We start from the raw sequence: 27,818 nt of genomic DNA, 5'->3' as shown, positions 1-27,818 counted from the left end.
TAAAAGAGCGCTGTGCAAAAGTTCGGGGGGCCATTTTCTGCTGTTCATGAATAAAGATGCTGCTGTTGTAAACCAGGCTCGTGTGTGGCTGTGAACTTCCTTCCCATCCCCCAGGGCGGAAGCCGGAGTGCACCCGAAGACCTCGGAGAGAGGTAAGCCCGCGGCTAGGCTCATTCTCAAGGCAGAAGCAGGTGCTCGGGTGCACGTTTCAAATGTGCACATTTCACATGGCGCCCGAACAGGGACTCGAAAGCACTGCATGCTGAGGAGAATCTGAGTCGTAGCCGACCTTAGCTAGCTGGTCTAGTTAAGAGGAGCCACACACAGTCTTGAATATATATATTCAAGATGGGGAAGAATATTAGTCTTCTGGTGGTGGAGCCTGAAGAAAAGGGAGTTTTAGCTTGCAAACTGTACAAATTATGTAAAAAGAATGGGTTAAAACCCCACCTAAGGCAATGCAAGGAATTTGTGGAAAAGTTATTTGTTATTTCCCCGTGGGTGGAACATTCGGGAATTGATGGCAAAGGTTGGAGAGCAGTAGGACAGCAAATGAGCTCATATCACCAGGCTGAACCTGAATTTGTTACCCCCATGGACTTTAAATTCTATAAGGTCATTAGCACGTTGTTAGAAGAACCAGAAGAAATAAAGGTGAAAGTGCCGTGCTCATGCCAGGTAGGACCTTCCTTGTGTGGGTCAGAAAGAGATGATCAATCTGAGTGTAGTTATGAAGAGGTAGAAGAGAAAGAGACTCCGTTATACCCCTGGAAGGAGTTGCAGCGGACTCAGGACAGTGAGAAAACTCCCAGAGAAGAGATAGCCTGTTTTGATAGATCTAAAACAGTTTTCAGGGAGGATATGGCCCGTAGTGGGGGCTCGAGACTGTATGGGGAACAGTTGCGTTCCCATGGGAAAAATTTGGGGGAGGAAGTGGGATCATGGCGCAGGGAGAACAAAGAGGCGGAGACCCAATTAAAGAATGTAAACTTAGGGTCGGAGAAAGAGGCAGAGACCCAATTAAAGAATGTAAACTTAGGGTCGGAGAAAGAGGCGGAGACCCAATTAAAGAATGTAAACTTAGGGTCGGAGCGCCATCTAGTGAGCGAAAATATTATTGCTGCAGTGAGAACTACTACTTCTTTACAGATAAGGGATGCGCCTCTCCCTACTTCTAATTCCCTTTTTCATTCAACTCCCCTTGGTTCAGGCACCTCTTCGAAAGGGAGAACTTATCTGACATTTTCCGCGAAACCAGTTAAGACAGAACCTAAGAGTACTCAGAAACTAACGTTTTCTATGAAGCCAACTATGACAGAACCTGAGAGTGTTTTGAAAAAGAGCATTAGAGTAGCAGTTGAAGAGGGAGAGAGGCCAGATTTGGAAGAGTGGGGCTTTCCGCCAGTTTTATATCCCTTGGAGATTAGCTATGACCCCCAAGGGAATGAAATAGCTGAACACAAACCACTACCATTCCTACTGATTAAAGAGATAAAGAGAGCTGTTAATGAGTATGGTCCTGCTTCTCCTTATGTTAGGCAGTTAATTACTAATGCTACCATGACTACTCCTTGGACTCCAGATGATTGGAAGGAAATTATGTCTGCAGTCTTATCCCCCGGACAGTATGTTACATATGTAGTACTTGTTTGTAGGGAGTGTGAAAAATATCTGAAGGGAATGCACGTCCCTGGGCAGGAACAGTGCAATTTTGATCTGGCCATGGGTGAAGGTCCTTTTTCTAACCCTGACCAACAAATAAATTATGACAAACCTCTTAGGGATGCTGTTACATATATATGGTCACAGGCCTTGTCTCGCCTGGATCCTCTGGGGAAAATGAGGGAAAAGTTTTCAAATTTGAAACAAAGGCCAAACGAGAACCCTGCAGATTTCTTAAGCAGGGTCATTGAAACAGTTAAAAGAACCATGGGCACAGGACCGGGGGCTGAAATGCTTACTACTCAATTGGTTAGAGAGGGATTAAGGCCCGCATATCAGCAACTTATTGGGAATTTAGGAAAGGATGCGACTATAGATCAAATATTGGATAAATTGATAGATGCCCCCATCAATGATCCTGTACAAGCTATGCAAGGTGCTATTGCTGAATTGGCCAACACGGCTAACACTTCACAAAGTGCCATTGCTGAATTGGCTAACACAGTGAAGAGTGTTATGGTAGTTACTCAAAAAAGATGTTTTCAATGTGGCCAACTTGGGCATTTCAAAGGACAATGCAAAGTGAAAAGGCCTATTAGATGTTTTTACTGTGGCAAGTTGGGACATATTGCAAAAGATTGCCGAGCAAAGAAGGGGACCCTACAGGGAAACGGGGGGGAGGGGCCTCCCTTTTCACAAGAGAGGCCCCGAACAACAAACACAATAGAAGACCAGGGCACGAGGCACAGGGCACAAGGTACTGGGAACCAGGACTCTCAAACCCGATTGCAAGACACTAGTAACACAGTGAAACAAATAAAGCAAGACTCAATGACCTTTATATACCCTAGTAGTCACACAACCCTTCTCACGGAACCGTACTCTAATAAGGAAATAGAAATAGAGGGACAACCTTATGATAGATTGGTAACTGGTTTGGAAACTAACCACCTCCTAAATGTCCCTTCTCAAGTTATTCTGGCTAATAAGAAGACTATTCTTGTTTCAAATTTACATAATATCCCAATTCTGATTGACCCAGGGAAACCTATAGCTAAGGGGACAAGATTACAAGGCGGGCATGAAGTAAATATCAATTGGTGTACAAAGATAGAGTTGGCAAGACCTATGTTAGAAGTAATGGTACAGGGAAAAAAGGTCGTGGGGATGATAGATACAGGGGTAGATAATTCTTGTATCAATATAGATCAATGGGGTGATTGGCCGACTCTAGCAGATCCAATAACAATTTTGGGGGTGGGAGGCAGCCAAGGTGCCCTGCGATCTGCAAGATATCTACAGTGGTTTTGTCTAGGACATTCAGGACTTTTTAAACCGTTGCAAATTACAGGATTGTCCTATGCACTATGGGGAAGAGACCTCATTTCAGCACTAAATTTGCATGTGACCACCCCTGAACATTTAAACTTGTTGGGGTCATTGAACAAGTGAGCTGTCCCCCTATCCAATGGAAAACAGAAACCCCTGTGTGGGTTGATCAATGGCCCTTAACGCCTGAAAAGCTCACTGCTTTAAAAGATATAGTAGCAGAATTACTTCAGTCTAAGAGAATAGAACCCTCTTTAAGTCCTTATAATTTACCTTTATTTGTTATAAAAAAGAAAACAGGCAAATGGAGGATGCTCATTGATCTTAGAAAAGTCAATGAAGCTATGGTACTTATGGGTCCTTTACAACCAGGACTGCCCAGCCCCACAGCCATACCGAAGGATTCTCACCTGGCTGTGATTGATATAAAAGATTGTTTTTATAGCATACCTGTCCATCCTTCAGATAGAGATAAATTTGCTTTTTCAGTCCCTTCTAGAAATTTCCAAGAACCCTTTGAAAGATACCAATTTTGTGTCCTTCCTCAGGGGATGGCTAATAGCCCCACCTTGTGCCAACAATATGTCCATAATATTTTAAAACCTATAAGAGATTCAGAGCCACAGGTTACAATCATACATTATATGGATGATGTACTTATAGCTGCTCCCCAACGCCAACAAACATTGCAAATATTACAAAGGGTTACTGATGCTCTACAGCTCTACGGACTACAGGTGGCGCCAGAAAAAATTCAACTTACACAACCGTACAATTACCTAGGGCATATATTAGAGGGAAACATTGTCACCCGTGTTTCTCCAAAAATAAATTTAAAGGGACTGAAAACCTTAAATGATTTTCAAAAATTAATAGGAGCTATACAATGGATGCGCTCAGTAATTCCTATTCCAGATTCCCAGATGCATCCTCTTTATGATATCTTGAGAGGGGACTCATCACTGAATTCCCCTAGGAGTTTGACTCCTTTGGCCAAAAAACAGATGGATAGTATTTTAGAAAAAATTACATCGGTTGTGGTTCTACAGGATCCAAAAGAGCCCATATATGCCACCATTTTAATGAATGATACCCCGATTGGCTGTCTATATCAAATGCATGGGGTGTTGGAGTGGCTCTATCCTGAGAAACAAAAACGCATTTTACCAAATAAATGGAAAATGCTAGCCAACTTTTTCCTCTCTATTGCAGAACGTTCCTTACTCTTGTATGGTCAATATCCTGTTCTAAATCTTGCTGCTTCGGAGCTTTCTTTACGCTCGTTTTCAGAAGAAATCCCCGAGTGGGCTTCTCTACTCTGCCTTTGCTTTGTTGTTTCGCTTCCTTTACCACCTCCCCTTCGGGGATGGACTTTACTTCCACTGTCACGTCCCCCATCTGTTATAGTTCTGTCCCCTGTAGAAGGCCCTAACGTTTTTACTGATGCTACAAAAAAGAACTGGGCAGCTGTCTATGTTCCTTCCAGAAAAATCTTGAAAGTTTTCCCAACTGAATATTCTTCTGCTCAGAAAAATGAACTTCAAGCTATAATCTTTGCTCTACAACTATTACAACATGAACCCTTTAATCTTATCACGGATAGCCTCTACTGTGCTATTTCTCTTCATAATCTTCCTGAAGCTCAGCTCAATCTTCGCTCTTCTGCTATTTCCCCTCTGCTCTACAAAGTTCAGACCTTACTATTGCAAAGGACCTCTCCTGTCTATGTTCTTCATGTTCGTTCACATGTGTCCTCCTCTGGTCCTATTTTTGCAGGAAATGACGTCGTTGACAAAGCTTTACTTTGCCCATTGCAGAAGGAAGCCTCTATGGCACATTCTAAATACCACTTATCTGCCAGATCATTAAGACATCTCTTTGGCCTTTCTCGAGAGCAGGCCAGAGCTATAGTAAAAAGATGCTCTGCCTGTGTCCCTTTTTTTCCCAGACCTAAGGAAATGGCTGTTAACCCCAGGGGTGCCTACCCTAATGCACTCTGGCAAATGGATGTAACCCACTATACTAGATATTTGATACATGTATGTGTGGACACATACTCCAAATTCATTATGGCCACTGTCCAACCTAAGGAGACAGTGAGGTCAGTTATTATCCATCTTCTTACTTGTTTTTCCTCTTTCGGGGTTCCCGAATCTATAAAAACTGATAATGGTCCAGCCTATAAATCACATGCCTTTACACAGTTTTGCTCTGAATTTTCTATAAGACATATCACTGGCATTCCCTATAATCCTACTGGCCAAGCCATAGTGGAACGTGCCAACAGGTCTATAAAGACCCTTCTTGAAAAACAAAAAGGGGGAATTTCCCCGGGCATAAAGAATTCTCTGCAGGCACGCCTGGCACAAGCCCTCTATACCCATAATTTTTTATCCATTTCTGAGGAGGGTTTGGTTCCTGCCATGGTCTTTTTTACTCATCCACAGTCACAGGGCACAGATATGGCAAAAATCTCACACACCCCTACTATATGCATACCAGGCACAAAAGTGTACTGGAAAGATCATGAGGGTGTTTGGCATGGCCCTGGAATAGTATGATTCAGAGGACAGGGTTTTCTATCCATACAGCCCGAAGATGGACCAGATGGAGAAGAAGTCTGGGTGCCAATCAAATGGGTCCGAGAAGTCACAACGGCGCAGAAAGACAAGGAGAGGACAGAGAGGACTGAAACGAGCAAGAGTGAGACGAGAAAGGAGGCTACAGGTGTGCAGAAAAAGGACTGAAATGACATTGGGTTTGACGATGCTGTTCGCCAACTTAGGCGCAACAATTGGAATGATGGTTACTGATCAAAAGTATTGGGCTTTCATCCCCTCTCCACCATGGCTGAAAGCTCTATCTTGGACTGACCCTATGCCTTTTGTCCTTTCTTAAGATAACCCTGGAACGATTCAAAGGAGACCTTTTTCCTTTGTCACCTTTTACCCCCCTCTTGTTAACGAAAAGGGGGAATTGTAAGGGGAAGCTCTGGACCGGGGCCACCCATGAAGGTCATATGACCTGGGCCATGAGACCCCTGGAAGTCTGAACCTGCCTTGTAAGGTATCTTATAGGGTACTGGGACGGCTTCGCTAACAGGATGTGGCTCCGCCCATGGGTTGGAACTTGGGAGGAGCATGTACCCCGGGAAGAAAGGGTTACTGGATAAAAGAGCACTGTGCAAAAGTTTGGGGGGCCATTTTCTGCTGTTCATGAATAAAGATGCTGCTGTTGTAAACCAGGCTCGTGTGTGGCTGTGAACTTCCTTCCCATCCCCCAGGGCGGAAGCCGGAGTGCACCCGAAGACCTCGGAGAGAGGTAAGCCCGCGGCTAGGCTCATTCTCAAGGCAGAAGCAGGTGCTCGGGTGCACGTTTCAAATGTGCACATTTCACCTTGAAGAAAGATAATCAAAATAAAGGATTCTAATGCTAAGGAGGATTCTACTCAAATTAAGAATACAAAGCAGAATATAACATCTGGCTGATGGGAGATTAAAAAAAATAGAAAAACCTTTTTCCCTACTCTCTTTGCCACAATTCTTGATTCACATCAATATAGATTACTCTATCTTTTCCCTTTACAACTGTCAATCAATTACCCCAATATTATTTCCTTAATAATTTAATTGATATAGATAGAAAGAAATAAAAGAAAAAATAATACATATATTGAAGTACAATATTAATACTGTATATAGGGGGTACTTGACATTTTTCTGGGTCCTGAGAAATTCCCCAGAAATACAGTTTGGCTAATGCCCCTAAGTCTGGGAGTATCCTGACTGGACTCAAACCTGACAGTCATGAGATATACCATATAGTTTATCTGGGACTCACTTAATGTTCTTGTTAACCTAATCCTTTGGCTGTTTCTGCAATATTTCTGCTCCCTCCTAAAACTGCCTCCCCCTTTCCCAGGTTCAGCTAGAGCTATGAGATAGTAAACTCCACCTGATCTAAGTCTCCCTGGTATGTGACTGTCCTGTACCACAGGCAGATCCTGACCCTTTCTCTGGTATGTGACTGTCTTGTACCACAGGAAACATGTTAGATACTGACCCCTTTCTTTTATTGACTTCCTATCTATACTATGTCAGATGTGTGCAACAGTCTGACAGGAAAATTTATCTAACTGCTACCCCTGCCCCTCAAAATACTATAAAAACCTTGCCCATTCTATTCTCAGGGTTGTTAGATTTGGGTTTTACCCCTAGCAACCCCTGGGTAAATATACACTCCACTTCAAAATCAATTGGTCTCTGTTTCTTGAATCTGATTTGGGGTACAACAATATAAACATAATTTGTATATTCTATTTTATCCCTATATGCAGTCTATGTTCAGATAGAAACCCTCATAATGCTGCAATCTCTGTTTTTCTTATAGTCACTTTCTAGTAGGAAAATAGTTCATTCAAAACATCAATATATTATTTTTCAGACATCCCATTTCCTAGTGAAAAGGATGATACAAGAAAGAATGATGCAAAGGCATAACTAGTTTATATTAAAATAACTTGTCATAACTAATATAGAATGTAGAAATTTAAGTGATTCTATTGATTACAGGTATATGGAAAAAAAAACAGCAAGATGAAGCTATGAATCTGGTTCAGTGAAAATAGCACCAATTTTGTAGTCAGAGTCCCAAGAATGTTAATCCTTAGGAGTTGCAATTTTGCTATGTTTTGATCTATTCAGCCCTGATGCACTAGCACTAGCACTAGCCCTTTTATGGCACTGTTGAAGATTGGGTGTGTTAAAAATTAAACCTATTTGTTAATGGAAAGGAAACTGTTAACCTGGAGGAAATGATATATGGCAGTTCATGGCTTCCCAGGGAAAGGATGTTTTTGAATCAGGAGAACAAGACTAAGGAAAGAGGAAAAGAGGGAAGAATGGGATCCTCTCCTTTCACTCCCTTCCCCTTACCTTAACCCTCCACCAAATTCTGCTTCTGCCCCCTCAACCCCTATAATGACCAGTCCTCATAGCTTCCTCCAGAGGTAAGCTTGTTCTGGCTCTGGGTCTAGACATTTGGTTGAAGGGGAATTCGTATCAGACGTGATGTCCAGGTCCCCTCTTTTGGGTGCTCCTTGAGATAGCAAGGAACACATTTGATCTGCCTTTGGGAGGGAGAGATTGTTGGACATGCTGCTGAAATTGTCCCTCATGGCATTCCTGAGACGTCAGGAATTTGCCATTGGCCTGTGTTTGTTGATATATGTTGAAATTGCCAGTTTGGAAAATTCTGTTGCATTTGTGTAATTCATATTTGTGCCTTGTCTGTCTTTATGTGTTTAGATGGTCTATTTACCTGTGTGTTTGGTTCCTCTATTGATTTGTTAAATGGAGGGAAAGGGGAGCCAGTGAGTTCCCCTAAAGACTTCTTTGGGTTGCCTCATTTAAATTGCTGTTCCTTGTTATTTTGGTCACCTGGAGGAGATTCCAGGCTGGATTTTTAAGCAGTATTCATCTAATGCTCTCACTGGCTCTCCCTTTGAGCCTGCTTTCTGACTGTGTTACAATGAATAATCTGATCCCTTCTCCTCACCCCTGTGTTGTCTCTGGGTCACTTCCAAGAGGGATTTTTTTTTTTACAAAGGAATGAATTGTGGTGATAAATTGACTGAGGCCAAACTACTCACCTTTTTACACCCTCGGTTAACCTATTATGAGAAGCCTCACCCCTTCCTTGTAGTTTTTTTTTTTTTTTTTGCAAGGCAAATGATGTTAAGTGGCTTGCCCAAGACCACACAGCTAGGTAATTATTAAGTGTCTGAGACCAGATTTGAACCCAGGTACTCCTGACTCCAGGTGCTTTATCCATTGCTCCACCTAGCCGTCCCCCCTTCCTTGTTTATGTTCCCTTCTCTTCCCCAATTCTTCATGATTCTGTGCTGCCAGAGTGTTTCCCTCCTCCCTTCCCCTTTTAGAAAAAGAAGAGAGAGAATTACTTCAGGAAGAATTAGTAAAAATAAATGTTAAAAGGAACCTTATTTTGAAGTTAAAGAAACAAGAAAGAGACGTGAATATTACCAAATATGTTAAACAAAGAAATCATAGAAAGAAATGTTATTTTAATTTGAGAAAGTTGTGAGAAAATAAATTTCAGGAAGATGAGAGCCAGGTTAATGCTAAAGTATATAAAGTGGTTACAAAGATATGCCAGTATAGGGGAAACTAAATAATTAATCTTTTTCCATAAAGATATGGTATCATTAGAACTTCAGTTGATATGTTCACAATAAAAAAGGATATTAAAAATATTGATTTAATACATTGTGATTCTGCAACTTGAAAGTCTTGTTCTCTGTTCACTTCATTCTGAACATCTGGTTACTTCATTGTGGTAGTCATTCTTGCTAAAAGTGATACCTCCCAAACACACATTGATTCATATTTATTCAATTTATTTATTTGTTCATTCATTCATTTATTTATTTATTTATTTTTGTGCAAATGATTTTTTATACATTATTAAAATATTCTTGTTTAAGACATAATACCCCCTCCTCCAAAAAAAAATATAGACCCCTCATGAGCAATAAAGTAAAGGAAAGAGGAAAAAAATTAAAATAAAAAAAGGGGCAGCTAAGTGGCACAGTTTTGAAATACTAATACAAGAGGATTGTATTGAGAAATTGTGAACTGCAGTGTGTATTTTTTTTTTAAATCTGTATTAAATTAAGCAGACTGGTGGCTCAAAAAAAAAGAACTTTAGGAGTTTATCAATATAGATTCTTCTTGTAATGTTAATTATTACAGAAAATTATGGGACATGTAAGGATTTAAGAACAGAAGATCAAACCATCCCCCCAAAAGATTTAGGACAGTCTCCCTATGGAAGCTATTCAGTTTATTCTATTTGAAGAAGAGGGTGGGACAGGGAATATTCTAATTAGGCTAAAGGATTTTTGAATGGCTCTTTGCCTTCTCCAGATAAAAATCAGATAAAATCAGATAAAAATCTGATTTAATTTGTGTGAGAAGTGTTTTATGATTGTTTGAGAAAAGATTCTGAGTCTGTCTTGGCAAATAGACTCCCAAATATTTTATGCGGTCTGAGGTTACCTTGAATGGGATTTCTCTTTCTAGCTCTTCCTGCTGTTTCTTGCTAGCCACATATAGAAAAGTTGAGGATTTATGAGGGTTTATTTTATAACCTGCAACTTTGCTGAAATTGCTAATTGCTTCCAGTAGTTTTTTAGATGATTTCTTGGGATTTTCTAGGTAGACCATCATGTCATCTGTGAAGACTGAGAGTTTTGTCTCTTCCTTCCCAATTCTAATTCCTTCAATTTCTTTTTCTTCTCTAATTGCTGATGCTAACATTTCTAATACAGTATTGAGTAGCAGTGGTGATAATGGGCACCCTTGTTTGACCCCTGATCTTATTGGGAATGCCTCTAGCCTCTCCCCATTGAATATAATGCTTGTTGATGGTTTCAGATAGATACTGCTAATTATTTTAAGGAACAGTCCATTTGTTCCTACACTCTCTAGTGTTTTTAATAGGAATGGATGCTATATTTTGTCAAAATCTTTTTCAGCATCTATTGATATGATCATATGATTTCTGATAGTTTTGTTGTTGATATAATTGAGTATACTATCAGTTTTCCAAATATTGAACCATCCCTGCATTCCTGGAATAAATCCTACTTGATCATAATGTATTTTCCTAGTGATGACTTGTTGTAGTCGTTTTGCTAAGATTTTATTTAGGATTTTTGCATCTATATTCATCAGGGAGATAGGTCTATAATTTTCTTTCTCTGTTTTACCTATTCCTGGTTTAGGTAACAGTACCATATTGGTTTCTTAGAAAGAGTTAGGCAGAGTTCCATCTTTCCCTATTTTTCCAAAGAGTTTATATAGGATTGGAACCAATTGTTCCTTAAATGTTTGGTAGAATTCACTTGTGAATCCATCAGGCCCTGGAGATTTTTTTTTAGGGAGTTCAATAATGGCTTGTTGAATTTCTTTTTCTGAGATAGGGTTGTTCAGGTATTTAATCTCTTCTTCATTTAACCTGGGCAACTTATATTTTTGTAAATATTCATCCATTTATCAAATTTATTATCAAATTTATTGGCATAGAGTTGGGCAAAATAATTTCAAATTGTTACTTTAATTTCCTCCTCATTGGTGGTGAGTTCACCCTTTTCATTTATAATACTAGCAATTTGGTTTTCTTCTTTCTTTTTTTAATCAAATTGACCAGAGGTTTATCAATTTTATTGGTTTTTTCATAATACCAACTTTTGGTTTTATTTATTAATTCAATAGTTTTTTTGCTTTCAATTTTATTAATTTCTCCTTTAATTTTTAACATTTCTAATTTGGTATTTGGGGATTTTTGATTTGTTCTTTCTCTAATTTTTTTAGTTGCATGTTTAGTTCATTGATTTCCTCTTTCTCCAATTTATTGATATAAGCATTTAGAGCTATAATGTATCCCCTGAGAGTTGCTTTGAATGAATCCCATAGGTTTTGGTATGTTGTTTCATTATTATCATTATCTAGGATAAAATAGTTAATTCTTTCTGTAATTTGTTTTTTGGTCCACTCATTTTTTAAGATGAGGTTATTCAGTTTCCAATTTGCTCTGGGTCTGTATCTCCTTGGCCCAGTATTTCATATGATTTTTATTACATTGTGATCTGAGAAAGATATATTCACTATTTCTGCCTTTCTGCAGTTGATCATTACGTTTTTATGTCCTAGTACATGGTCAATTTTTGTATAAGTTCCATGTACTTCAGAGAAAAAGGTATATTCCTTCCTATCCCCATTCAGTTTCCTCCATAAGTCTACCATATCTAATTTTTCTAACAATCTATTTACCTCCCTAATTTCTTTCTTGTTTGTTTTATAATTTGATTTATCTAGATCTGATAGTGGGAGGTTGAGGTCTCCTACTAGTAGAGTTTTGCTGTCTATGTCTTCCTGAAATTCTTTCAGCTTCTCTTCTAAGAATTTAGGTGCTGTCCCACTGGGTGCATATATATTCAATATTGAAATGACTTCATTGTCTATGGTACCTTTTAGGAGGATAAAATTTCCTTCCTTATCTCTTTTCGTGCTGTCTATTTTTGCTGCTGCTTTGTCTGTGATAAGGATTGCTACCCCTGCTTTTTTTACTTCAGCTGAAGCAAAATATATTTTGCTCCAACCTTTTACTTTTACTCTATATGTATCTCTCTGTTTGAGATGAGTTTCTTGTAAGCAGCATATTGTAGGATTCTGTTTTTTAATCCACTCTGCTATTTGCTTACGTTTTAAGGGAGAGTTCATCCCATTCACATTCAAGGTTATGATTACTAATTCTTTATTGCCCTCTGTGCTATCTTCCCTCTGTTTGTATTTTTCCCCCTTTACACCCCTTTTATTCATATTCCCCAGTATTTTGTTTTTGAATACCACCCTCTTCAGTATGTTTGCCCTCACACCCTCCCCTTTCTTTCTCCTTTCCTGTTCCCTTCCCTTCCTTTTGTTATTTCCCCTTATTTCCTCCAATCCCCTTCCCTTTCTCTGTCCCCCCCTCCCCTTTTCCCCTTTTACTTCTTGAAAGGTTAGATGTTTTATAAGTTAACTGAGTATGTGCAGGTTTGCTTTAAGCCAAGTCTGATGAGAAGAAGATTCAGGTGTTTCTCCTCTACTCCCTTCTTCCCCTCTATTACCATAGGTTTTTTGTACCTCTTAGTGTAATGAGATTTGTCTCATTCAGTCCCCTCCCTACTCCCGTCTCTTTCCTGTCCCCCTTTTTAGGGAGGTAGTGTGTTTTTTTTTTTAGATCATTCTAAGTCATAGAAAATTCTGAGTGTTTGTCCCTTCTAGTTCAGTATATTCTTTTGAATAGAGTCAAAATTCCTGAGAGTTATTAGAGTCTTTCTCCCCAGTGGAGTTAAAGCCAGTTACATCCCATTAGATATCAGTCTCATGGATAGGTCATGGATGTCCCTCATTTCTGGCTAGGGATATTCCCTCTGTTAGAGTTACATTTCTCAGGATTTATGAGAGTCTCTACCCCCCCCCCCCCCCCCCAATGCTGGGATATAGCCAGTTTCAACTTGCTGGATTGCTTTTTTTTCCTTTTATTGCCCCCCCTTTTTTTTTTTACCTTTTCATGTGTCTCTTGAACCTCCTGTTTGATATCCAAATTTTCTATTTAGCTCTGGTCTTTTCATCAGAAATTTTTGGAATTCTTCTATTTTGTTAAATGTCCATCTTTTTTCCCTGGAAGAGAAGGCTCAGCTTTGCAGGAAAGTAGATTCTTGGCTGCATTCCAAGCTCCCGTTCCAGGCCCTTCAATCCCTTGAAGTTGGTGCAGCCAGGTCCTGTGTGATCCTTACTGTGGCTCCTTGATATTTAAATTGTTTCTTTCTGGCTGCTTGCAGGATTTTCTCTTTTATCTGATAGTTCTGCAGTTTGGCCACAACATTCCTTGGTGTTTTCATTTTAGGATCTTTTTCTGGTGGGGATCGATGTACTCTTTCAATAACTACTTTGCCCTCCGATTCGATGATGTCAGCGCAGTTGTCCATCACTAGATCCTGTAATATTAAGTCTAGGCTTTTTTTCTCTTCATTGTTTTCAGGAAGTCCTATAATTTTCAGGTTTTCCCTCCTCGATCTATGGTTTTGTTGATGAGATATTTTACATTTGCTTCTATTTTTTCTATTTTTTGATTTTGTTTAACTGACTCTTGCTGTCTCATGGAGTCATTAGTTTCTGTAGACTCCATTATTTTTTTGGGGGGGAGGAGTTTTCTTCATTAACCTTTTTCCAGTTGGTCAATTCTACTTTTGAAAGAGCTTTTCATTTGACCAATTGAGGTTTTGCGAGAATTAATTTCTTTTTGTAGTTGCTCATTTGTGACTCTGAGAGAATTATTCTCATTTTGTAATTGTCCAATTGATGATCTGAGAGATTTATTCTCCTTTTGTGTTTGTCCAATTCTACTTTCTAAGGTTTTGTTTTCTTGTTGCAAGGTATTGTCTCCCCCAAATTTTCCAGTTGATTTTTAAACTCCTTCCTTATTTCTTCAAGGAAGTCTTTCTGTGCTGGAGACCAGATTGTATTCTCCTCAGATGTTCCAGGTCTCTCTGGGTTGGGGTCTTTCCCTTCCAGGAATTTTTCTATGGATCCACCTTTCTGCTGACCCTTCTTCATTATGCTAAGACCTTGAGTGGGGGGGGGGGGGGGCTGGTTCACCTGGGCTTGGGATCACTAAAGGCTTTACTGAGTGCAGTTCCTACTGGCCAGCCAGAGGTGCTGGTTGCTTTCTCTTTAGAGTCTGTGACCTTGGTTGAGGCCTTCTCCCTTTGCTTGAGGGAGGGAATTGGAGCTATTGAATTCTTTTTCCTTCAATCAATGCTGGGCTTTACCCTGGCCTGAGGTGATTCCTCAGCTGGGCTGGTTCTTTTGCTCACACACCTGGGCCTGAGGCAGAAGTAATTTGCATTTGTTTGGGAGAAGGCCTCAGTGCTATGGAGGCGTGGGCTCAGAGTTTCTCAGACCTGAGGAGCCCAGGGATGGTGTCCCCAGCTCTCCTGCACCAGACCTCTCCCCGCAGCCCCTTCCCCAAGCTCCAGGGGGACAGCACCAACACCAGTGCCTCTGCTTCCCCGCGGACCCAAGCCCCCTTAGTCCAGCCCCACCGCTGATCCAGCAGGTCCGGCTCTCGGGCCCTCAGACTCCTGCTTCCGATTCAGCTGTTGGTCTGGCTGATCTTCCCTGGGAGCTCAGACTCACCTGCCAGTACTCAGCCAAGGCTGCTGTGGGAGACAAATCCTAAGGTAGATTTTCCTCTCCTGGCTTTTCTTTCTGGGTTTCCTGGTTCGGATTTCTTTTAAGAGGTTTGTTTCATGTGATAGATGGGGAAGAGATCAGGAGACTTTAGAACTGTGCCTGTCTTCTCTCCATCATCTTGGCCGGAAGTCCGTAAACTTTTTATAAGAACAGTTTAAGCTATATTTTTTGAGATTTTAAAATTGTTTTATAATAACAAATAATGAATGAATTGAAGTTTCATCTATCACATTTGTAAAGATTGTTATGAGGAAAAAAAACAACTAGAGAATACCTTGCCAATTGGTTATATCTCTCAAGGTATTTTTGGCCCAGAGAATTTGTGCAAGACTTTGTTTTTCATCTCATGTTTATGAAAGGGAATATTGATATGTGAGATCAGTGTAGCTTATTCATTATCTGTTAAAAAGAGGAAATTATATATGTAACTAATACTGGCACGGGCAAAAAATGTACATTGGGCTTTTGAAATTATTGTGTAAAACTAAAATTCATAGAGAATCTTACTTTGTTTTGAAAATAGAAGTGTATTTGGAAGAAGAGATAAATAAACTTATAAAGCAAAAATTCAGAAGAGGTTTATGTGTAAAAGATACTTAATTATAAAGTTAACTTTAAGAGAACCTATTGTTTTGTGTTGCTTTAAGAGAATGAGATGTCAGCATGAAAACCTTATGTTTCATTTAGTTTAAGAACTTAATGTTTAAATTTTAAAGAAGTAAAATTGCATATTTCTTCCCCCACGTTAAATGCAGATTAAGAAGGATAGTGTATAAGAGATTAGGAGGTATATCTTAACTGCAAGATACCCTTTCCAATAATGTTGAATAAATGTGAGGGGCTTTGGAAAGTGATTCGGAAATAAAATATTATATAGCCCTAATTAGATGACTTATCAATGGGTAAAATGTTGAAGAGTGTTATTAAACATGTGATGTACTTTTGGAAATGTAAACTATTTTACTGTAATGTTGTCAAACCTGGAATTAATGATTGAAGGGGTAATGAGGGAAATTATCAAAGGTCATGACTGTCTGAAAAATTTCCATGAAATTTTTAAAAGATGTGTTGGATCTTGTTCTAGGTCTGTAGGTCCAGTTATAAATGTAATAATGGAAAGAGTATTTTGTGAAAACTAATTCTTAATGTGTTACACTTATTACTATTTTATTAAATTTAGAGATCCTTAAGATATTCCAGTGGATTGAATGAATTCTGAAAAGTAATAATTTGTATTTCAAACATGTCTAATAATTAAACAGGTTTATTATAGAGAATTGTTTGCATAAGAACTTGCCAATTACATATATATATATATATATATATATATATATATATATATAATGGATTTTTTGTGGTTTTATGTGTGTGTGTGTGTGTATATTTATATTTATAATCTCAAAGTTGTGGTCGTTTGCTTTGATGTAAAAACATCTGAGCAACATGGGAAAGACAATAATGATAATAATTTGTGATTTTTTTTCTGTGACAATCTTTGGTTAATTGTTACATGAGAATTCTTAGAATAATTTCCTGGCCTAAGGAGGTGTTTATTGTAATACAACAACCTAGCCAAGAGACCTATAATATACCATCTTTATCCATAATAAACAGAAAATCCATAATAAATCAGAAAAAGGGGATATGGGTCTTCAGATTAGAAAGTAGTGACATCAGGAGGATAGATTTCATAGGTGAATTATGAAACATATTTGTAAAGTATTTTTTTTTGTATTTCAAGAAATATTCCAGATACTGGGGAACTTGGACTGATTTTTGAATGTTTAGAAAGTAATCCTCTTTAATTTATTCTGATGACAGGGACATTCAGAGTAGATATATGTGATATATATGTGTAAGGAAGGGAGCTGATTGATTGTGGACCCCCCCCAATCTAGATTGTGAAGTGGATTCACTTGGAGATCTAATTAGGTAAAACAACTATTTTAGATCACAGGACTTTGAATAAATTTTTTTTTTAAATATCAGATACCAGGATGGTCAGCAAAAAGGAAATGCTACTGGAGCCAAGGAAGCCAATGGGCTAAAGATGTCAGGTGACAGGGATGTGCAGCTGAAGGGGTGACTTTTCAGTGAGGCCTGAGGTTGGACCCTTTTGACTTGATTTGCGGAAAATGACGTTTGGATAATGTCTCACCTGGAAGAATAAATCTGGCCTAAGACATTTGACTTAGCCACATGACCTCTGCCTGGACACTGACATTCATCACTTATATCTGTAAAGGAATTTTCCTTTAATGTCCTGGATCTTTATAGTTAGTTACTAAGCAAAACAGAAAAAGAAGTTTTAGGTGAATTGGATCTAATAGCCAGAGATAGGTTAGGTGTGTTAGGTGTGTGGCTCTGACACCTGCTATCAGCTACATGTTAAGATAGGAATTACGTTTCTTTAATTTTATTTAGAAGGGATATTTAGGTAAGAAGAAGAATGGGAAATTCTTAGGATAATTGCAGTTTTAAAGCCTAGTTTAAGGAAAGGAATGTGAGTCAGATAAGCATATCAAGAAAAGGAAAATCTGTGGTATATTTGGGAATATTTTGGAGAAAAAAAATTCATTTTGTTAAGGATGTTTGAGTCATTCTTGTAATGAGAGCAAAGGCTGATAGTTTTATTTTTAAACCATATGTTGGATACTCTGAACTAAGATGGCTGTTGAATAGATATGTTACAAGCTTGAGTCAGTGTGATAATTCTTATTGGGAGTTTGCTCATGTAGTAAAACAATAATGGAAGTTTATTGTGTTAAAAGTGAAGTATGTGTGACAATATGGCAATAAGGCGCAATAAGGCAAAATGTAAATTGAGCTCCAAAATCTCATTGTCTTGTGATGAAAACATGTGTTTTGATGTGAGTAAAATGTTAAGGAGTTTTTTTTTTACCAGAAGACAAAGTCTGAACTAGTCACCTGAGCTGGAGAGGACCTTTTGGAACAGATTCAGAAGATACAGAAGGACACCGGATATCTCCAGGGGAAAAGAGAAGAGAAGAGAGGAGAGGAGAGACACTGGACCAGTTCATCTCTACCATCTCTCCACTATGTGTACATTGTGTAGACAGGGGGTATGTTTTTGTAACCTCCCCTTGATTCTGTAAGTGTGAGACTCATGTGAGATGTAATGATGGTACCTGGATCCCTTGTAAAGATGCACAAACTGGGCACTTGTTAAGGGAAACATGATTATGGAATTGCAAGGAAAGTGATGAAATGGACATTTGCAAGAAAAATAATTTAAGGAACATGACTAAAGATATTATGAAGTTATCCCATGTTCCAATGTATACTTGGAATTCTCCCTTTGGTAATTCCTGGTGGTCCTGGTTTAATGGGAGTTGATGGAAGCAGATTCTTTATGTTTGCTTTAATCACACTCAGTGGAATTATCCTACTGCCAATTTGTTTGCCTTCTTTAATCCAATAGATAACCCTGGTAGCTCAGGATAGTCTTGATAAAATTGATGACAATCACTTCTAATCAGACAAAAATGTTATCTTGAAGGAACAGGGATGGATTCCTCTTAACAACATAAATCATGAGGATGATGACTAGATGGACCAGCAATGTGTTTATATTACAGAAATTTGAAGAAATCTCATCAAAATAAATAGGAGGAGGGTGGCTAGGTGGCACAGTGGATAGAGCACCGGCCCTGGAGTCAGGAGTACCTGAGTTCAAATCCGGCCTCAGACACTTAATAATTACCTAGCTGTATGGCCTTGGGCAAGCCATTTGACCCCACTGCCTTGCACCAAAAAAAAAAAACCAACCCCCCCCCCCCAAAGAAAATAAAAAAAATAAAGAGGAGGAATTGAATGGGATAAAGTCTGATATTTCTTCAGGAGAATATTATAGATTAGAATAAACTGAGCTATGGATTATAGCTCTTCTGCCCCTTCTCCCCTTACTAGCAGCTTCTGGGATGTCTTTGAATGTTATCTTTTGTTGTTGTTGTTGTTGTTGTTGAATGTTATCTTGACCAGAATGGAAAGAGCAAACTGATCTGGCTCCCTATCTACTGAGTCCAGACAGGGCTGGAGGATATACATGTTTCTGTTTGGATTATATGCTTTTCTTTAAATTATTGTGAAGACCACATTCTTAACTAATGAGGATGGGGGGGGGAACCACATTCTTAACTAATGAGGATGGGGGGGGGGATTGAGTTAGGAACCGTATATATTGTTCCTGTTCATGTCTCTTACTCTTCCATCTATAAGGTTGAGTAGAGGTCGGCTTCTTGAGAATCAAATAAAGACTTTTTCTCTTCATACCTTGAGAAATCTCTGAAATTTATTTTATTTAAAAGTCACACATCCCTTTTAGGGTAGATAACAGATTATACTTTTCTATTGTGACTTTAAGGAACATTTGCTGCTGAGGTTTCTATTGTTTTTATTTCAGCAAATAGGTCCTCTTCATTGATAAGAATTGCATCTAAAATAGCTGCTTCTCTTGTCATTTCCTCTCTCTTTTCATATAAATTTATCAACTTTTCTGATCCTAGCAGAGGAATTTGTAGATGAAGTTCCCTTTTACTATTCCTTATTTAATCATTTCTTCAGTCTAGTTGTACTGTAGAATATTCTTATAATAGTGTCTGCTTTCTTCAGTGGATTTTCACACCTCCCTTTCCATTTGAGTTCTTTTTTGCTTTTTCTTTCATTATTCTCTTGCATCACTCTTATTCTGTCTCCTCCCCCAATTTTTCTACTATTTTTCTTTGGGATTTGCCATAGGTGTTTTTACATTGGTGTCCTTTTCTGAATTTTTGTCTCCATCATCCCTGTTACCATAATAACTTTCTATGTTTTGTTGTTTTTTTATCTTTTCCAGCCTTACCTCTTACTTAAAATTTACTTAATTTAAATTTAAGCTTGGCTCTTGGAATCAAAGGAGCATTGTTCCAAGCGTCTTGTGCCAGGGGCTACAGGCTCAGGCTCTTTGTTTAGTGCTGCACTGGTGTTGTGCTGAGGCTCTTGGGGTTCCCCTGGTGCTGTGATGAGGGGGTGAGTTGAAGGTGAGCTGGCACTGCTAGAGGCCACTGGTATCTGGTAGTTTATCTGGTTCTAGCTGAGCATATGGGAGGTTCCCAGTGCTAGCAATTTCCTGGTTGCTGTGACCGTGGCAAGTGGCAATTTCCTGGTTGCTGTGATCCTGGCAAGTCCCAGGACTGCCATGTGCCCATTTTTCTGGCTGTGCTGAGCTATGTGGGAGTCCTGGTGCTAGTGTCTGCCTGCTTGTGCTAGACGGGGCTTAGGACCACCTGCTGGCTTACCAGAATGCTTCCTGTCTCTTTACCTGAGGTGAGAAAGATCTTTCTGTCAACCTTCCAATTTTCTTGAACTAAAAGGGTTTTTTTTTGTTTGTTTTTGTTTTTTTGTGGTACAATGGATTAAATGATTTTCCCAAAGTCACATTGAAGTATTAAGTGTCTGAGATCAAATTTGAAATCAGGTTTTCCTGACTCCAGGGCTAGTGCTCTATCCATTATGCTACCTAGCTCCCTCGTAAAAGATTTTTTAATAGTATTTTTCCCCCAATTATATATTATGAAAACTTTCATCTTAAGCAAACATTTTTCAAAATATTTTATTAGTTTTCCAATTATGTACAATAGTAGTTTCTACCTATTATTTTTGTAAGGTTTTGAATTTTACAATTTTTCCCCCACTCTCTCTTTCCTCCCTTATCCTTCCACAGAAGGCAGTCTGATAATCTTTACATTGTTTCCATGCTATATATGGATTGAAATTAAATGTGCTGAGAGAGAATTCATATCCTTGAGGAGAATATAAATTATTAGAGACAGCAAAATTATGTTGTATGTAAGACACTTTTTTTTACTTATTAAAAATTTTATTTATTTTGAGTTTTATAATTTTTCCCCCAATCTTACTTCGGTCCTCCCCCCCCCTAAAACAATTTGTCAGTCTTTACATTGCTTCCATGTTTATACATTGATCCAAATTGAGTGTGGTGAGAGAGAAATCATATCCTTAAGGAAGAAACATAAAGCATAAGAGATAACAAGATCAGACATTAAGATATCAGCATTTTGTTTTTTTTTCTAAATTAAAGGGAATAGTCCTTGAGCTTTGTTCAAACTCCATGGTTCTTTATCTGGATACAGATGGCATTCTCCATCTCAGACAGCCCCAAATTGCCCCAAATTGTCCCTGATTGTTGCACTGATGGAATGAGTGAGTCCATCAAGGTTGATCATCACCCCCATGTTGCTATTTAGGGTGTACAGTGTTTTTCTGGTTCTGCTCATCTCCCTCAGCATCAGTTCATGCAAATCCCTCCAGGCTTCCCTGAAATCCCTTCCGTCCTGGTTTCTAATAGAACAATAGTGTTCCATGACATACATATACCACAGTTTGCTAAGCCATTCCCAATTGAAGGACTTTTACTTGATTTCCAATTCTTTGCCACCACAAACAGGGCTGCTATAAATGTTTTTGTACAAGTGATATTTTATCCTTTTTCATCATCTCTTCAGGGTATAGATCCAGTAGTGGTATTTCTGGTTCAAAGGGTATGCACATTTTTGTTGCCCTTTGGGCATAGTTCCAAATTGCTCTCCAGAAAGGTGGGATGAGTTCACAGCTCCACCAACAATGTATTAGTGTCCTAGATTTCCTACAACCCTTCCAACAATGATCATTGTTCTTTCTGGTCATATTGGCCAGTCTGAGAGATGTGAGATGGTACCTCAGAGAAACTTTAATTTGCATTTCTCTAATAAGTAATGATTTAGAGCAATTTTTCATGACTATGGATTGCTTTGATCTCATCTGTAAATGGCTTTTGCATATCCTTTGACCATTTGTCAATTGGGGAATGGCTTTTTTTTTAATTTGACTCAGTTCTCTATATATTTTAGAAATGAATTCTTTGATAAGACACTTTTTAAAAAAAATTAAGGTAATAGATTTTGGTCTTCGTTTTAAACTCCACAGTTCTTTCTCTGGATACAGGTGATTTCTTCTATTGCAGGTACTCTAAAAATTGTCCTTAAGCATTCATTTTAAGAAGATTTTGAGTTCCAAATTTTTCTGCCTCCTTTCCCCCTCCTCTGTTCTTTAATTAATATTTTATTTCCCCCAGATTACATGCACTTTTAAAACCTTGACTTCCAAATTCTTTCCCTTCCACCCACCCCAATCCCCTCATTCAGAAAACAAACTATATGTGGCCCTCTCCTCTCATAAGAATGATAGGTGGTTTGATATAGTTTATACATGAGCTATCATTTTGTCCCATCTTTTTGATGGTTCTGTCATTCCAGAATTTGTTTGGGGGCACTATTTTATGCTCTTTTGGGGGGTGAATATGGAAGAATTAAGGTGATTTCCTGTTTATTATGCCCTCTTGGCTCCCAGAAGTCCTGGGAGGTGACTTCCCACTTGTACTATTGGGTGTTGTTGTATCCTTCTCCTTCCTAATCAGCTATTAATGTATCTACCTATTGCATTGACTCAGAGGAGGTCCTTTCTACTCCTTCTTGACATCTCTTTCAAAGCTGTCCTCTGATTCTGAACATTCTGATTTTGGTTAAAGATATGTCTTCAGATTACTAGACAACTTTTTTTTTTATCTGAAGTGATCAGTCATACAAAATACCATTTGCTACATTGAGGAAGTAGTATAACAGGTAAGTTGGATGGACTATTTAGGTTTAAATTTTATTCCTTTGCATAGGCAACAGAACCAAGAGAGATAGTCAGCTGCATGAGCTGACAGTTGAGAGGAGAGAGGACCACATTGCTGTGCTTATCTCAGAAACCAAGGGAATCCTTTAAATACAACCCCCCCCCAAAAAAAAAACCAAAAAACAGACTGGCAATGGAGTGAATGAATGGAGAAATGAATAGGGTTTTTCCCCAGTTAATGTTTTCCAGAGATGTTGCTCCATCTGTTTGTGGAGGATCCTGGGGGAGCCTGAGATCTTTCTATTCCCATTCAGTGCCATTCAGTGCCACTCACTCAGCCCTGCTTCCCCTCCCATTTCTTTGCTCTTTCCCATTATGCTGCTCCTAGCACTGTCTATGTTCTGACTCTGTGAACTTGTCATGTCTAAATTGGGGTTTATGTTACAAGATCTCAAATTATTTTTCTAGAAAATAGCTTTTCCAAAAGGCTGTTACATTTAAATTTTAAGTTATGGTCCAAAAATCCAAATCTCATTCTCAGACAATACCATAGGTACACAATCTCAGTATTGGCCTTTTACATATGAACCTCCTATCTTTTGGGGTTTTGGGGGGGCAAGGCAATGAGGTTAAGTGACTTGCCCAAGGTCACACAGCTCGGTAATTAGTGTCTGAGGTCAAATTTGAACTCAGGACCTCCTGACTCCAGGGTCAGTGCTCTATTCACTGTGCCACCTAGCTACCCCCAACCTCCTATCTTCAATCAATTCTAGTGATACAAAGATTACCAGTTAACCCTAGGTCTTTAAGTTTCTTGTTTAGGCTTTCATAATTCTTGGAAATGTGTGTTTTTGGTAGTATCATTTGTTCCTACAACTGTCACTAGAAATGCATTATCAGGTTTGTCTATTTAGGGAAAGTAATTTATGATGTCCAAAACATGGTCCTAAGAAGAAAGAACTTGCATTAGTTGTTTATATCATGTCAACAATGGCTGCTTCTGCCAAATATCATCACCCTATAAGTTTTTCTTTTTACTTGATCATTAATTGTGGATTCACATAATTTCTTTTTTTTTTTTTAGGTTTTTGCAAGGCAAATGGGGTTAAGTGGCTTGCCCAAGGCCACATGGCTAGGTAATAATTAAGTGTCTGAGACCGAATTTGAACCCAGGCACTCCTGACTTCAGGGCCAGTGCTTTATCCATTAAGCTACCTAGCCGCCCCATTTCACATAATTTCTTGTAGCACTCTCTCAGAGATAATTTAGCTTTGTTCCCCAACTCATAACTGCATACTTAATCTCAAACATTTAGTAATTTTTCTCTTCCTTTTCTTTGTCACATTTACTCTCCAAACCCTGTTCATGGTAGCGAATTACCCTCAGATGCTCATTTTTTGTTTGTTTTGTAAGGCAGTGGGGTTAGACTGACTTGCCCAAGGTCACACAGCTAGGTAATTACTAAGTGTCTGAGGCTGGATTTGAACTCAGGTACTCCTGACTCCAGGGCAGGTGCTCTATCCACTGTGCCACCTAGCTGCTCCTGCCTTCTGACTCTTTATACCCTTTAGGGGATAGAAGCTAAATTCAGAAAAATCTGAGTTGTAATCTGACCTCAGATACTAGTTGTGCAATCCTGGACAATTCACTTAACTCTGTCTTGGTTTCTTTGATTGTAAAATGTGAGTAATAAACTTCCCAGAGTTATGAGGATAAAATAAGATTATTTTTAAGCCACTATTGTGATTTAAATTAAGGTAAACTAATGTACAAAGCTCTGAGCCCAATCAATTAGTGAAGCATGAATTTAACAATAAATAGGATCTTTTAAAAAGAAATTAAATCTTTTTAAATTGGTTTTTGAATTTTACAACTCCCCCCCTACTATACATTGTAAATGTACTTTTTAAATTTAAATTTTTTTTTTTTAAGTTTAAGGCAGTGGGTTAAGTGACTTGACTAAGGTTGAACAGCTAGGCAATTAGTAAGTGTCTGAGGCTGTATTTGAACTCAGGTCCTCCTGACTCTAGGACCAGCTAGGCTGCACCACCTAGCTGCCCCTAAACAGAATCTTAACTTCCCCCAAAAAATACAAGAACAGTGGGTGAGACAAGCTAGCTTTATCATTTTTCTGGGAAGCATCAAGCAAAGAACAGGACTTCATAGGTGGAAACAAGTTATGACTGGTTACAAAAATCTAAAGAAAACAATATGATTGATAATTTCATAATATGGAAAATAATGTAATTGTTTGGAAATCAGGAATGTGGACCCAGTAACAAGACCTTCTTGTGATTAAGGAATACTGATTGATTTATGGAATCTAACTGCATCTTGCAAGTGTCTGAGGTTGGATGGTAAAACTCAAGTCCCCTGGACTCCCTTAATTGTATCTGACCAGTAAGATATGTAGAAATTACAGACTCAACATGTCTCTGCTTCCAATATTTTTTGCCTGTATACCATATTGCATATATTATTTTTATTGTCCTTAAAAAGATTAGCATCTAATAATTTGTTTTTATTTCTTGTAGATGGTTTACCAGAAGATTAAGATGATATATATTTTCATTATTCTTGTGGTTTCTTGTTTATGTTTCATCATATCCAAGATGAATTTAACAGAAACCTGCATCTTTTGCATAGGAAATGAAAGCCCAATAATCTTCAAGAAAGATAGTGGGAACTTTCTCCAGCTCCCAGATATAGACTGCAAAAATAATCCTCCATTTTTGATTATTCTGGTGACTTCATCCCACAGTCAGATTAAAGAACGGATGGCTATCCGTGATACATGGGGAAGAGAAAGAAGTGTTAAAGATAAACGTATAATAACATACTTCCTACTAGGAATCACAAATTCAAAGAATGATGCTGTTGTTGAACAAGAAAGCCAGAACTATAGAGATATTATCCAGAAAGATTTTTTAGATGGATATTTCAATTTGACTCTTAAAACAATGATGGGGATAGAATGGGTTCACTATTTTTGTCCTCAATCTGACTTTGTGATGAAGACTGATTCTGATATGTTTATAAATGTTTACTATCTAACTGACCTCCTTATAAAGAAAAACAGAACATCCAGGTTTTTTACTGGTTTTTTAAAGATGAATGAATTTCCAATTAGAAATATATTTAACAAGTGGTACATAAATAAATATGAATACCCAGGGGAAAAATATCCACCTTTTTGTTCTGGAACGGGTTATGTTTTTTCTAGTGATATTGCAAGTAAAGTTTATAATGTTGCAGAAAAAGTCCCCTTTATTAAACTGGAGGATGTTTTCATGGGACTCTGCCTTGCAGAACTAAAAATTGATCTAGAAGAACTACATTCAGAACAGACATTTTTCCCCAATGGGCTTAAGTTTTCTACCTGTCGATTTAAGAAAATTGTGACCTGCCATTTTGTCAAGCCAACAAAACTGCGGATATATTGGAAAGCTTTGGAAAAGTCCTTGGATGAAAAATGTTTGACTGTTTGAAATGATAGTAATGACGCAACAGGATAAATATTAGACACTCTTCAGAGACATTTTGGAAGGAGAAGCACATTTTTGAATGGCATTGTTGAGAATCGGAATCTTATCAGCATTTGGGAAGGAGAAAAGGGCAGAACAGTGTTTTGAACACAAGACTAAAATTTAAAACCCCCAAGTTGTAATACTGAAAATGATTTATTCATTTCAGTTTTGAGGTCCCTTAAAATGAAAATTACCAAGTAGTAGATTATTGGCACTTATATTTATTCTTCCAACCTCCAACCTATCCTAGAATCTCCTTGATATTTATAATTAATCTGATTAATAAAGACACAGATGTCTCCAAATTTCCTGTCTTCAATAAGACATGTCTAGATAAGGAAATAATACTGTTTTCTGCTTATTATTATGAAGTATGTCCTTGAGATTTGTCATTGTATCTCAATTCAGGTCTAGACAGCACCCAGTTCTAAATTGGAGTTGGCACTTATTTGGATCTAATATTCAAAGCCCTAAATGATAAAACACTGATTACATAGAAATTCCTTTGCACTGTTGACTCATTAGAACTTGAGTTTCTTTCTGAGCTATTCTGAGAGGGAAATTCAATACTATATGTCACTAATAAGTTATTTAACCTATCAATCACTATTGAGTTTACAAGAATTCAGGTTCTCATCTCTCCCTATATCCAGCAATGTGAACCAGATTAGTGGTAGAATCTCCCTTTAAGAGGATCAGAATCCCTAGTTTCACACTCATTGCTTGCTTAAAGTCTCCACCCTATTATTGGGGTGAGGATACTAATTTTAATGAAAGTCTTGACTTGTGTTTGGGTCTTCCCAAGGGTGGATAGTTTTTCCTATATAGTAAGAGGGATGGATGCTAAGCTTAGAAGTAAATTAACTGCATTAGCAGAATGCATTCTGCATTACCAGAATGATTAGACAAAGTCTAGTAATTTAATATTCATTTGGATTATGACACACCAGAATAAAAGGCAGTTGTACAATTCTGATAATCTCACCTCATCCCCTGTTGCCCTGGGGATACTGAAGCAACTTTTCCCAAGCTACTCAAGACCTTTGGATCTTTTGAAACTCATCACGTTACAAACTTAAACATGGTCTCTTGGGATCATCCTTCATCTAAGATAAAAATGAAATAAATGCAAAGGAATATGGCTGCAAGGAGACTGAATGGGAGATAAGATCTCTGTCTCTTAGGGTGATCCTTCATTACTAGAAAGAAAAGGCAATCAAAGGTCCCAGCAGCTTGTTTCTTTAATATCTTGAGTCATCAGTTCTTCTGTTCTGCAGTCAGTTTAGAAGATTATAATAATAAAGTGCAACTCTGCATGATCTGAAGCAGGTTCCACTCAAGTTTCTGAGTGATGGATTGGAAACACCTGTTTATTCATGCCCTAAGGAAGGGCTTCTTTTGATCAGCTTACCCATGTTATATTTAGGTGGAATAAGAGAAGCTACTGTATTTCTGAAATTTTCACAACTTAAGAAACCTTGGGGTATAAATTTTAGGTTACAAGCATATTCATTTCAGAATTCTTGATGCATGAATTAAGTTTTTGCTAAGTTAATAATTCTTATGTGCCAACCATCTAAGAGATTCAGAGACTCAGTTTCAGATGTAGTCAGATAACAAACTCCTGAACATTGAGGTTTTGATTTTTCTCTGTTATTTTTTTTCCTGTATGGAGATATGAATGTTACTTTTCCTCAGAGATATGGTGAAAATGAGCTAACTTTTTAATAAAGATTTTTGGAAGCATGCTTTATATAATGTTAACTATAAGTTTATTACTATTATTATTATCTTACACATTTTA

At 38.1% G+C, this 27,818-nt stretch overlaps 2 protein-coding genes across 3 annotated transcripts in view; both read left to right on the top strand.

Moving 5' to 3' along the window:
* The window catches only part of LOC141506677 (uncharacterized), a 47,753-nt gene extending 47,470 nt beyond the window's left edge, over nt 1-283 (top strand). Inside the window, exon 4 of the mRNA XM_074213657.1 lies at nt 77-283. The gene's annotated coding sequence lies outside the window, so the exon portion shown is untranslated. The remainder of the gene's footprint in view (nt 1-76) is intronic.
* On the top strand, nt 66-27,818 carry LOC141506679 (beta-1,3-galactosyltransferase 5-like). 2 transcript variants are annotated; one of them, XM_074213659.1, is made up of 4 exons: nt 66-152; nt 5,583-6,312; nt 17,716-17,893; nt 25,022-27,818. In XM_074213659.1, exons 3-4 carry the CDS (start codon nt 17,870-17,872, stop codon nt 25,973-25,975), a joined length of 978 nt encoding a protein of 325 aa, XP_074069760.1. In that variant the 5' UTR covers nt 66-152; nt 5,583-6,312; nt 17,716-17,869; the 3' UTR covers nt 25,976-27,818. The 2 variants fall into 2 exon arrangements, with proteins under 2 accessions (XP_074069760.1, XP_074069759.1); XM_074213658.1 differs by having other exon boundaries at nt 77-152; nt 5,565-6,312.

This window comes from Macrotis lagotis, chromosome 1 (genome assembly GCF_037893015.1).
Source record: "Macrotis lagotis isolate mMagLag1 chromosome 1, bilby.v1.9.chrom.fasta, whole genome shotgun sequence".
NCBI classification, from domain to species: Eukaryota; Metazoa; Chordata; class Mammalia; order Peramelemorphia; family Peramelidae; genus Macrotis; species Macrotis lagotis.
Note: the sequence above shows the minus strand (reverse complement) of the source record. Positions and strands in the feature narration are given on the sequence as shown.